This window comes from Oryctolagus cuniculus, chromosome 7 (assembly GCF_964237555.1).
Source record: "Oryctolagus cuniculus chromosome 7, mOryCun1.1, whole genome shotgun sequence".
NCBI classification, from domain to species: Eukaryota; Metazoa; Chordata; class Mammalia; order Lagomorpha; family Leporidae; genus Oryctolagus; species Oryctolagus cuniculus.
This window is the reverse complement of record NC_091438.1, coordinates 164,373,881-164,385,160: the sequence shown is the minus strand read 5'-3', so window position 1 is coordinate 164,385,160 and position 11,280 is coordinate 164,373,881. Positions and strand designations below refer to the sequence as shown.

General features: G+C 66.0%; 2 protein-coding genes across 3 annotated transcripts; one reads left to right on the top strand and one right to left on the bottom strand.

Annotated features, from left to right (window-relative positions):
* The first annotated feature begins 487 nt into the window (after window positions 1-487).
* Window positions 488-7,743, top strand: PLEKHN1 (pleckstrin homology domain containing N1). 2 transcript variants are annotated; one of them, XM_051839502.2, is made up of 15 exons: window positions 488-620; window positions 695-779; window positions 3,007-3,153; window positions 3,242-3,322; window positions 3,397-3,469; window positions 3,567-3,694; window positions 3,771-3,902; window positions 4,099-4,179; window positions 4,728-4,803; window positions 4,943-5,091; window positions 5,487-5,642; window positions 5,729-5,854; window positions 6,014-6,223; window positions 6,421-6,469; window positions 6,552-7,743. In XM_051839502.2, the coding sequence occupies exons 1-15, from the start codon at window positions 538-540 to the stop codon at window positions 6,671-6,673; spliced, it is 1,698 nt and encodes a 565-aa protein (XP_051695462.1). In that variant the 5' UTR covers window positions 488-537; the 3' UTR covers window positions 6,674-7,743. The 2 variants fall into 2 exon arrangements, with proteins under 2 accessions (XP_051695462.1, XP_069935544.1); XM_070079443.1 differs by lacking the exon at window positions 6,014-6,223 and having other exon boundaries at window positions 3,373-3,469.
* Window positions 7,123-11,232, bottom strand: PERM1 (PPARGC1 and ESRR induced regulator, muscle 1). The gene is made up of 3 exons (XM_002724255.5): window positions 8,841-11,232; window positions 8,194-8,319; window positions 7,123-8,022 (listed from the first exon to the last, which is right to left on the bottom strand). Exons 1-3 carry the CDS (start codon window positions 11,230-11,232, stop codon window positions 7,865-7,867), a joined length of 2,676 nt encoding a protein of 891 aa, XP_002724301.5. The 3' UTR covers window positions 7,123-7,864.
* Between the last annotated feature and the right edge of the window lie 48 nt (window positions 11,233-11,280).

Below are 11,280 nucleotides of genomic sequence, written 5' to 3'. Positions count from 1 at the left end.
GTGTCCATCCCTGGCCCCCTCTGTCCCCATGTCCTGCTCTGTGGGTGGGGTGCAGTGGGCTGTGAGGCCCCAGTGGCTGGCTGCCCACGCCCAGGCCTGGGTGCAGCTGCCTGCGCAGAGTGGGCCCCGGCTCACCCTTACATCCTGGGCACCTTTGGGATATGGATTGCAGCCTGGGGTTGGGGGCGGGGGGACAGGTCCTGGTTTCCCCTCCCCTCCCTGCTGCTAGCACACCCTAACCCTATCTCCCCTCAGCAGTGACTCAGACCACCTGGGGTTTATGTGGAAACAGAATGTTGGGGGGCGGAGCTGGAGGCTGAGATGAGGCCTCGCCTCTCTGGGGAGGTGGCCCCTGGCCTCACACCTGAGGCTGGCTGCGGGAGCCAAGTCCCTCCCAGAAGGGCTCCTCCCAGCCTGGCTCTCAGGTAGGGGTAGGACCGCCCAGAGCCCCGCCCCCTGGGCAGGGTGGGGGCTGGAGGCTCAGGACAGGGACCCAAACTCGGCGCCCTGCTCAGCCTTGGCTGGTCACTGCCACCCATGGGGAACAGCCAGTGCGTCCCCCAGGCCCCCAGGAGGCTCCGGGCGTCCTTCTCCAGGAAGCCGTCACTCAAGGGAAGCAGGTGAGAGGCGGGGCTGGGGCCCCCTGGGTCTGTGCCCAGCTGGCCGGGCTCTGAGCCCCTGGGCTTGTCCACAGGGAGGACGGCCGCAGGCAGCTGGCCAGCCTGCTTGGCGCCGGGGACAGCGCAGCCGACAGGATCTTCCACTACCTCCCTGGGCCGGTGAGCACCCCTCTGTTGCCATGTCCCCGCGTGTGGGCGACTGTGTACTGTGCGGTGCCTGGCTGGGGTCGGCCTTGGAGGGGGGCTGTGGCCCAGATCACAGTGGGAGGGAGAGGCAGCCCCGCCCTGGGGAGCTCCTGTCCCGAAAGTCGGGAGAGCGAAACTGAGGCGGGGCTGACTCAGAGATGAGCACCCCGCAGGGGCGGGCTGTGGGCGGGGCCTCCCTGCCACTGTACCAGGGTCTGGACTGCAGGCAGCTCGGGCTGGCCAGTGCCTGTACAGGGCCTCACGTACTGCAGGCGGCTGTCCACAGACCTGGTGGAGGGCACTGAAGCCCCCGTGGGACCAAGGGCTCCTCAGCAGAAACCCCATCCCCAGGTGGTGGTGGACTCAAGGAGGAACCAGGGACACGCCCACCGGGTGGGCAGGTTCCACCTGGTGCCTGGTTTCCCTGGCCCCCTCCCACTGCCCCTCGTGGCTGGGGAGCTTCTGCTGGCCGTGCCAGCCCTGGGTAGGGTCACCCCCTGGGCCGCATCTCAGACCCCAAGTCCATCTGTCCAGACCCACATTACATGGTCACCCCTGAGGGGCTCCCATAGTGTGCGGTCCCTACTGACCCTACCTTGCCAGGTCACAGCAGCTGGAGAGGGGCCTGGACCCGGGACGGGGGCCGCCCGGGGTGAGGGGATGAGCTCTAGGTAGTTACAGAGTGTTTTCTCCTGGCTGAGCCTCGGCTCCTGTGGTCAGCTCTGTGCCAGGCTTCGTCCCCTGTGCGGCGGGGACAGCTGTGTGGCCCTGCCCACGGATGTCCTGTTTTTCATGGGTGCTATCCTGGCATGAGCCCCCACTCGGCATGGGTGCAGGAGGCCCCACCCACAGGCAGGGAGGCTGGGGAAGCTGTGTCTGTCCGGCTGTCCGCATTCCTGGGCTTGTCCAAGAGGCAGCTTAGTTTGACCAGAGCACAGCTGCTGAGCAGGTAGCCCTTGCCTACACCCAGGGGCACGTGACCCCTGGCAGCGAGCCCCTCGGCCTCCGCAGCCCCAGCCGGGGCACAGGCCCTGGGGAGTGCCCAGTGGAGGGCTGTGTGAGCACCACCCTCCTGCCCGCCACTGGACACGTGGGCCTTGGCACCCCGCACATCCCAGCCCTGTCCCAGGTCCTAGGGTCACAGCAGCCAGGAAGACGGGCAGAGTGCCCAGTTGCCATGGCGTCTGGTTGTCACGGTGCTCCCATTGCCATGGCCAGACCGACGATGAGACACAGGAAGTCAGAGTGTGGCTGCCACGGAGGGGACAGTGGGAGAGGGGCTTACTGGGGTCTGCAGAAGCGGAGAGGGGCCCAGGTGGGGAGCTAGGGCTGAGTGGGCCTGTGCCTGCGTGGGGAGGCAGTGGGGAGGGGCACAGCTCCAGGAGAAGCCCTCCGACCACTGCCAGGATCCTGGCCTTTGCTGAGACCTGGGGTGCCCCATGGGGAGCTGGAGCAGCGGCACAGGCCGGCAGGGGCTGACCGGGTGGCACCCTTACTGCTGCGCCAGAGGCTTGACCAGGGCTGTGCCAGGAGTCGTGGCATCTCTGTGTTATCTGTGGGACTCTCCATGTGTGTTGTGTACTTACCCTGCACTGTGCTGCGTGAAAGGTGGTGGATAGGGTCTGCACCTGCACGTGTGTCCCTGTGCAGTGTGTGTATTCCCTGTGCAGGTGTGTCCATGTGCACCTGCACGTGTGTCCCTGTGCAGGGTGCATCCTTGTGCACATGTGCATGTGTGTCCCTGTGCAGGGTGCATCCTTGTGCACATGTGCATGTGTGTCCCTGGGCACATGTATATGTGTGTCCTCATGTACATGTGCATCTTTGTACATATATGCACGTGTGTCCCTGTGCACACATGCCCTTGTGCACATGGGGTGTGTCCATGTGTGCATCTCTGTGCATTGTGTCCTTGCGCGTGTGTGTCCCTGTGCAATGTGCATGTGTATCTTTGTGTATGTGTGTCCTTGTGCAGGTATGTGTCCATGTACACGTGTGCACGTGTGTCCCTAGACACGTGTGTCCCTGGGCACTTGTGCACGTGTGTCCTTGTGCATGTACATGTCCGTGTGTAACGTGCATGTGTGCATGCGTGTTTCTGTGCACATTATTGAGCTGCAGGTTAGTGTCTGTGGCCATGTGTCCCCCTGCTGGGCTGCTGGCTCTGGTCAGGCCGCATCCCTGAGCTCTGCCCCCTCAGGACACCCTGGACCCGGAGGACCAGGAAGAGAACCTGGAGCCACCCTTCCTGAGCGTGTACAAGAAGGCCAGGCGGAGGGTGCCCGTGAGGGCCCTGGGCAAGGTCGTGCACTACGCAAAGGTCCAGCTGCGGTCCCAGCACAGCCAGGTGGGGGCCGGGCTGGGGGGCCGCGCCCTGGGGCCCAGATGCCTTGAGGCCGGGCCCTTCCTCAGACCTGCAGCACTGCTCCCCCCAGGACACCAGCGACTGCTACCTGGAGCTGTTCCCTGCCCACCTCTACTTCCAGGCCCACGGTTCTGAAGGACTCACATTCCAGGTGAGGGGAGCACCGGGGGAGGGGGCCGTGGCCTCTGGGAGCCCCTGCAGCCCCTCCTCCCTGTGCCCTGGCAGGGGCTGCTGCCGCTGACCGAGCTGAGTGTCTGCCCACTCGAGGGGTCCAGAGAGCACGCGTTCCAGATCACAGGTGCGGGGTGGGGTCTGGCCAGGGTCCCGGGTCTTTCCTGCAGGTGTCTGGGGGCTCCAGGCTCAGCCCACCCAGCCTGCTCTGCCCCCTTCCCCAGGCCCCCTGCCTGCCCCGCTCCTGGTGCTCTGCCCTGGCGAGGCTGAGCTGAGCCGCTGGCTGTTCCACCTGGAGAAGCAGATGGCCCTCGCCAGGGGGCTGCCCCGCTGCCATTCCGCGCCACCTCAGGTCAGTGCCAGGAAACCCTGCACCTGTTCCCCACCCCCACCCCTGCCTGGCCTGCCCTAGACCTCCCTCTCCCCAGAGCCCCCCTGGGGACGAGCCCCCCTGGACACTGCACCAACATCTGACCCGACTGCGGACAGCGCCAGGGCCGGGACCAGCAGGTGCCCCCATCTGTGCCTCCAGGGTCAAGCTGCAGCATCTGCCCTCACAGGTGCACAGCAGGGGACGGGGGGGTCCAGGTGGGGGCGCCAAAGCCCTCAGCCCTCACAGGTGGACAGGAGGGGATGGGAGGGTCCAGGTAGGCGGGCCCCCTCAGCCCTCACAGGTGGGCAGGAGGGGACAGGAGGGTGTGGGTGTGGGGTCCAAGCCCCACTCAGGGCCCAGAATCCTCTCTGATCCCCCTGCAGGAGCAATGGGACCGGCTCCTGGTCCTGTACCCAGCGTCCCTGGCCATCTTCTCGGAGGAACCAGACGGGTTTAGCTTTAAGGTAGGCCCCTCCCACCCGTGGTGGAGCCACCCAGGGAGGCGCCCGGTGTGTGGGGGTGGGAGGGGGCAGCAACTCAGGAGGAACCTGTATTTCGGGGCCTGTTGGGACAGAGCACACGGGCCCTGCCCACCAGGCCCCACTGCCCTGGTCAGTAAGTCTGGTCTTGGTTCCGGTGGGGAGAGAGGATCCTGATCTGAGTGACCCATCTCACTCTGGAGGGTGCCCAGCCAGCGGTCTGTCGTGCTGGGACGGGTGCAGGGGTGGGGCTCACTCCAGGTGCCTTTGAGTGATGTCTTCCAGGCGCCTGAGGGGCGTGTGTGTGTGTATGCGTGTGTGTGTGCGCGTGTCCTCTGGGGCCAAAGCCTGTTGGCGGTCTGCACTCACACCCAGGGGCTGCCGTACCACGGCCCCATGGGGTGGTGAGGCCCCACCAGGAGGCTGGGTGGGAGGGGGCAGCCTGGCCTCCTTCAGCCTCCATGCCAGGCTGAGTGCCCAGCCCGGCTCCAGATGGCAGGATGGAGGCCCTGCCCTTAGTCACTGCCCCCCAGGGAGAGCTCCCCCTGAGCGCCATCCATATCAACCTGGAGGAGAAGGAGAAACAGATCCGCTCCTTCCTGATCGAAGGTGGGTGCTTATCTGGACCCTGCCCCTCCTGGCGGGGCCACGGGCGGGAGGCCAGAGCCTGCTGGGGCCCCGGCTCTGCTGAGCGGGCCCTGTGTGGTACACCCGCCCTGCCAGGCTCTGGCCTCATGTGTCCATGCAGGCCACCTCATCAACACCATCCGTGTGGCGTGTGCCAGCTACGAGGATTACAGCCACTGGCTGCTCTGCCTCCGGGCAGTCTCCCGCCGGGATGGGGCCCCCCTGCTGTCTGGCCCTGAGGATGTCCTGGGGTCCCTGGGGCCTGCGCAGGTGAGAAGTCAACAGGGACCCTGCAGCCAGGTCCTGGACAGTGGTAAAAGCCAGAGGCAGAGGGCGGAACCAGACATAGGTAAGGTGGGGAGAGGGGTCGAGGCAGCTGGCTCCACGCCCTCCTGCCCGGGTCACGGGGTGGCCCAGATTCACGCTCCTGATCCTCCACGAGCCCCCTACCTTCACCAGCCACACTCTGCCCCCAAGGGCTTGGTGCTGTCCAGCCTGAGTGAGGACTCCAGGGGGTCAGGAATCCATGAGGCATGGAGGGGCCTGGGTCCTCCCCCATCTGGACTGGATTCCTCGGAGGGGGGAGCTTGAACTGGAGGGTGCTCTAGACATCCTCAGGGACTTGTGTGGGGAGGGTCCCACGGAACTTTGGGGAAATTTCTCAGTCTCCCCAGGACCAGGCCAACCCTGAGTGCACCAGCATCGGCTGGCGGAGAGCAGAGCTGAGACGTGCGGGCAGCAGCCGGTTACCCAGGGGGAAGGCCTGGGTGGAAGGGCCGGGCCCAGCCGCACCACGGCACCTGCACCTGGACCTGAGCAAGGTGGGCCCAGCGTGCAGTCCTACCCGGCTCCCTTGCACTCCGCCTGCTGGCCACTGTCTCTCAGACTGAGGCTGTCTTTCCCGTAGGTGAGCAGGCTGGGCCTGGAGGGAGAGCCCCCAGTGGAGGCACCACACTCCCCACTCTATGCCGACCCCTACACACCCCCTGCCACTTCCCACCGCAAGATCATGGATGTCCGCAGCCTTAATGAGGTCAGTCCTGTGCCGGCCGTGCCCACAGCCTGAGACGGGGGAGGATGTGGGGAGCGCAAGGGTTGGAGCCTGGGCTGGACGCTGCACGTCACCCTGGGCTCTGCTGGGAGGCCGAGCAGGTCAGAGTCCACGCTCCAGTCACCCGCGCTCTCCTGGCAGTTCCTCAGTGCCGCGCGGAGTTCGCCGGGACGTGAGCCCTCCAGCCCCTTCCCCGCAGTGCCCGTGTCTGTGCCTGTCTCTGGCCCTGGCTCTGGGCTCCCCAGCTCCCGTATGCCCTCTAAGAAGGGGGTCCTGCAGCCCCGAGTCCCTCAGAGGCATCAAGGCTCCACCAAGGACCGAGGGCCACGGCCTCCAGGGTCCCCTCAGCTCGTGAGTTGCAGCCCCAGCCTGGCGAGAGGAGGCCCCGGTCCCTGGGTGCTGGGGTGGAGCCATGGGGGCCTCCTGGGGCTCTGAGCAGCAGGAGAGGGGCACGTGGAGGAGGGGCCGCAGAGAGGCTGAGGGATGGGCAGGGAATTGCCAAGCGCCCAGCCCTGCCGGGGCCTCAGACTTGTGGTTTGGGTTCCCAGGATTCTTCTGCCAGGGAAGACCCGCCCAGCCCCCCACCGCCTCTCCCAGGTGAGTGAGGGTCCCACCCCGCTGAGGGTGGGCTCCAGGTGTTGCTACCCAAAGGCTGACTCATCTCTGCCCTGTCCACCAGATGGCGGGCCTGAGGGCACCAGCTACGACAGCGTCTGGGACCAGGCCCCGTCTCCCTCCCACCAGAAGTGGCCCCGGCTCAGAAGGCCTGAAGCAGAGGGTGGGCTCACCCAGTGGATCTGAGGCCCTCTGCAGGGGCACTGCCCACTGTTCCCAGTTCCCGGCCAGCCCCAGCCAGGGACATCTGCAGCTACTCCGCCCCTTCCACCTGCACCGATCCTGAGTCAGGCTCTGGCCCCTGAGTTCTGAAGGCTCTGCCGGGCTCTGTGGGGGAGAGGGGGCATGTCCTGGACACTGTGACTGACCAGGACTCGGGGGAGGCCCTGGACTCCCTCAGCTCTGCCCCCTACGCCCAGGCTCACCTGGAGCTGGGGGGCAGTGAGGGTGAGAAGCAAGGTGGGGAAGCCCAGAGGCCTCGGGGTGGGGCTGGCAGGGTCAGGGCCGGGGTTTGTGAGGTTAAAGGGCATGAGGGTGACGAGTGGGTGTGGTGTGACCTGAGGCACGAGGGGGGCTGGGCCCAGTGTTTCCCAGGCGGGGGCTGGGGGGCTGGGGGGAGATACTGATACCATAAACCAGGAAGAAAGAGATTTATTGGTGCTCTGTTCCCTTCCAGCAGCCAGGGGTCCCTCACTGCCCTGGGCCAGGCCCCACTCAGCCCCTGCTCTACCACCACGGCCCTCACCCACCTTCCCAACCCGCCTCCGACTCACCTAGACCCTCAGCCCCAGCAAGCTGCCCCGAGGGGCCCCTGGGGCCGTCCCAGGGATCCTTCCCCCATCCAATACCATCTTTTCTGCTCGCTCTCTCTGGCTGCAGCCCAGGGTCCCTGGGGATTCTGGGATGGGAGAGGCCTCAGAGGCCCCGGCCAGCCCAGCCCAGTGTGTGCAGGCAGAGTCCCTGGAACGCACCCATAGGCAGCTTCGAAGACACGGGCGTCCCAGCCCTGCCAGGACCCCGGGGGCCTTGCTGCTCTGCACCTCTGCCTGCCATCTGCAGGATGCCCAGCTAAAGTTTCTTTCAGATCAGTAACTGCAGGGACTCCCCAGCATGGCGTGTCTGGAACTCAGGTCTAACCGGACACCCGAGTTTCTGCTTGCTCATCTGGCCCCCCTGCTCCACCCCTCAGTGCCCAACTTCCAAACTGCCTCCCTTCCAGGTGTGAGGAGCAACCATGGCCTTGACCCCTGGCTGCACCCTTAGGTGGGATCTAAGGCCACTGGCCCCTCCTGGGGTCAGAGGGCAAGGACGAGGACAGCACCTTGTCCGGGCACCTGTGGTCGTCTTGTCCCCGTCTTCCTGGGATAGGGCTGGCTTCTAGGAGCTGGGGCTGCGGCCAGGGCTGGGGCTGCGGCTGCGGCTGTGCCTGGGGCTGGAGCTGGGGCTGGGGCTGGGGCTGGGGCTGGAACGCCCCTGCCCCACCTGCCGACGGAAGTAGCGGATGGCGGAGATGGTGCCGATGTTGGCCAGCAGGACTGCAAGAGGAGCACAGGTTCTGAGGGCCAGCTCTGGCCAGGGTCGGGGAAGGTCAGCCGCGCAGAGGCAATGGGCCAGCAAAGGCGGAGGTGAGGCCAGGGGAACCACGCCCCCCACTGCGTACCCGTCCGGCTCACAGGCACAGCGCCCTCTACCCCCCGCCCTCAAACCTGTTTTCCAGGCGTCTGGGGTTTGTAGATCTGAGGTCCTCACAGCCCACGTGGCAAAGGCCACAAACACTAGGCACATGTCTTTTTGGCTGAAGGTGAACGAGGTCAGGGGACCCCGGAGCTCCCCTAGGAGAGAGAAGCAACTTTCCAGATCAGCCGCTCTGCCCCGGACACGCCTGCCCCGCACTGCTCCCCAAGACACGTCTGCAGGGGACATGCTGTCCTGAGGCACGTGTGTCCTGGACACACTTCTGAGTCACGTCTCCTCCAGGATGGGTCATCCCTGAGACGCCGGGTGGTGACTCAGCAGTTTGGGGGAGTTGCCCTGGGTGCTGTTCCTGGCCTGTGGTCGTCTCGGAGGGGCTGAGATGTCCTCTCCTGGAGCCTGAGCCTGAGGCTGCTAGAGGCCGGGGCAGCAGGCCGTATAGACCAACCCCCGAGCAGCCACAGTGCCGGCCCTGGGCTCCCGCCTGTGTCCAGCAAGCAGCAGCAGCTGGTCCTTCCTTCCCGACCTGGCTCCAAGGCCCTCCCACTGGCGGAAGACCCAGGGACTTGCTCTGGCCCTCCCCAGTGGCCTCCTGGCTGAGCTCCCTGGACAGGGTGTTCCCGGGATCTGGACGGGGCTGTGGGGCCCCAGCAACACGCACCTGCCTGCCGGACCACCAGGCTGAGCTGCTCCGCTGCTCCAGGGCTGGGCTTTGGTGGGGGCCCAGGCCTCAGTTCCCAGGGGGCCAGCCTGGGGGGCTCCAAAGTGTGCAGCTGAAGTGGGCTAGATGGCCCCAGCACACCCCCACATCTGTCCTCTCCAAAGAAGTGTTCATAGGCCTCGGGGATGGACATGGGCACAGGGCTTCCGGGGGGCGGGGCCGGCACAGGCTCGGCCTTCGGGGCCGGGGCTGCCGGGGAGCCCTGCTGGGACTTCGGCCTCTGGCTGCCGCAGTCCCGGAAGAAGAACTCACACATGTCTGGCCACTGGGCCTCGGCCAGAGCCTGGCTGCCCACTGCCTCCCCCTCTGTATCTTCATCCCCCTCTTCGATGGTGTCGCAGAAGAAGAACTCGTAGGCTTCCGGGAGAGTCACCGCAAAACCCATCCCAGGCCCCGAGCCTCCCGGGGAGGAGGGGGCAGGGGGCGGCAGGTGCTTGAGGATCCGAGGCTGTGGGGGGTGGGTCCCAATGGCCGCAGCGTCCCAGGTCCCCAGCCCCCGGCGGCCCCCAGCCATGGTCCTGGCGACTGGCGAGCGTGGGCTCAAGACCCCTCCAGACCCTGGCTCCCCAGGGCTGGGCGTGGCCACGGAGAACCGCACCTTCTTCCTCCTGGGACCTGGAGCAGGACCCAGGGAGGGCCCCCCCGAGTGCTGTGCAGGAGCCTCTGCCGAGGGCGCCCCTGTGGCCTGCTCCCTGACAGCACCCCCTGTCTGCAGCCCGGCCTGGGGAGAGGGGGCTGGGGATGGTGCTGCAGCGTTTGCCCTGGGAGCAGCTGCAGAAACACCCACGTACGACTCCACCTCGGAAACGGAGTGAGGTGGAGCGGTTGGTAACGCTGCCACCGAGGCAGGTGTAGGTAAATCCTCTGGCTTGACCACAAGGCAAGCTGTGGGCAGATCCATATCCAGTTTAGACTCGGAGGCAGGTGTAGACCCAGCCACATCGGGTTGAGTCTTGGATGCAGGTGTAGACCCAGCCACATCAGGTTGAGACTTGGATGCGGGTGTAGATCCAGCCATGCCAGGTTGAGGCTCAGAGGCAGGTGTAGACCCAGCCACGTCAGGTTGAGGCTCAGAGGCGGGTGTAGACCCAGCCACACCAGGTTGAGGCTCAGAGACGGGTGTAGACCCAGCCACACCAGGTTGAGGCTCAGAGGCGGGTGTAGACCCAGCCATGTCAGGTTGAGTCTTGGATGCGGGTGTAGACCCAGCCACATCAGGTTGAGTCTTGGATGCGGGTGTAGACCCAACCATGTCAGGTTGAGGCTCAGAGGTGGGTATAGACCCAGCCACATTGAATTCAGTCTTGGATGTGGGTGTAGACCCAGCCACGTCATGTTGAGGCTCAGAGGCGGGTGCAGACCCAGCCATGTTGGGTTGAGGCTCAGAGGCGGGTGTAGACAGAGTGACATCTGGCTTCGGCATTGCAATGTCTGCGTGGACCTCCTTGACAGGTGTGGATGATGGACACAGCTCAGTCCTGACGGGGGCCCTGAATGGGCCTGCAGGGCCCTCCAGCACACAGTCTGGTGCCGGCAGCATCAAGTCCGGCTCTCGCCGCGTGCTTAGCTCAGGAGCTCCTCTGGAGTCTGTCTGCAGCCGGTCCTGCCCGGCTCCTGCTGTCAACGCTGCTGTCCCCGCCCTGAGTCCCTTCCCCTTGGGCCCAGTCAGGCCAAGGCCTTCATCCAGGCTGGCTTCAGTGGGCAGCAGGGGGCCCAGCTGGGCAGGACCTGGGCCCAGGGCTCCCACCCGCCCACCCCCCTTGGCACCCATGGTGCGCCTCTTCTTTCGGCCAGGGCTCCGGGGTGGGGGTCCAGGGCTGTCTGGGGGTCTCTGCAGGGTAGTGCTGCATCCAGTCGGTTCCGGACTCCTTGGGGGCTCGCCAGGGGGGCCGGGGACCGGGCCCTGCAAAAGCCTCTGCATCTCGTGTCCCAACGCTGGCCCCAGCAGGGATGAGCGCTGTCCGGGAGCAGTGGCGCCGGAGCCGAGGGGCGGCCAAGCTCTTGACCGTGCGGACGTGCCGAGTGTCTGCTGACCGGGCCCTGGAGCCAGGGCAGGCTCGCACAGAGACCTGCTGACCAGCCGCCGACTTGCCACGTCGTCTTCCTCCTCACAGCCCTGCCAACAGCTCCCCACTGGAGCCAACTGCCCAGAGAGGAGGGGCAGGGGCCCCGGGGGACTGCTGCCACTGCTGTCCCCTTGGTCAATGTCACTGGACAAGGGCTCGTCTCCAGAGGCCAGGCTGGCCTGCAGAAGGCCACATTCATCGGCAGTGGCTGAGAACTCAGCCCAGTCCTGGTCACTCAGCTGGACGCTGTACTGGAAGTTCTCCATGTCACATCAGCAGAGGTGTGCCAGGGGCGGCAGCCCCTGGGGCCGGAA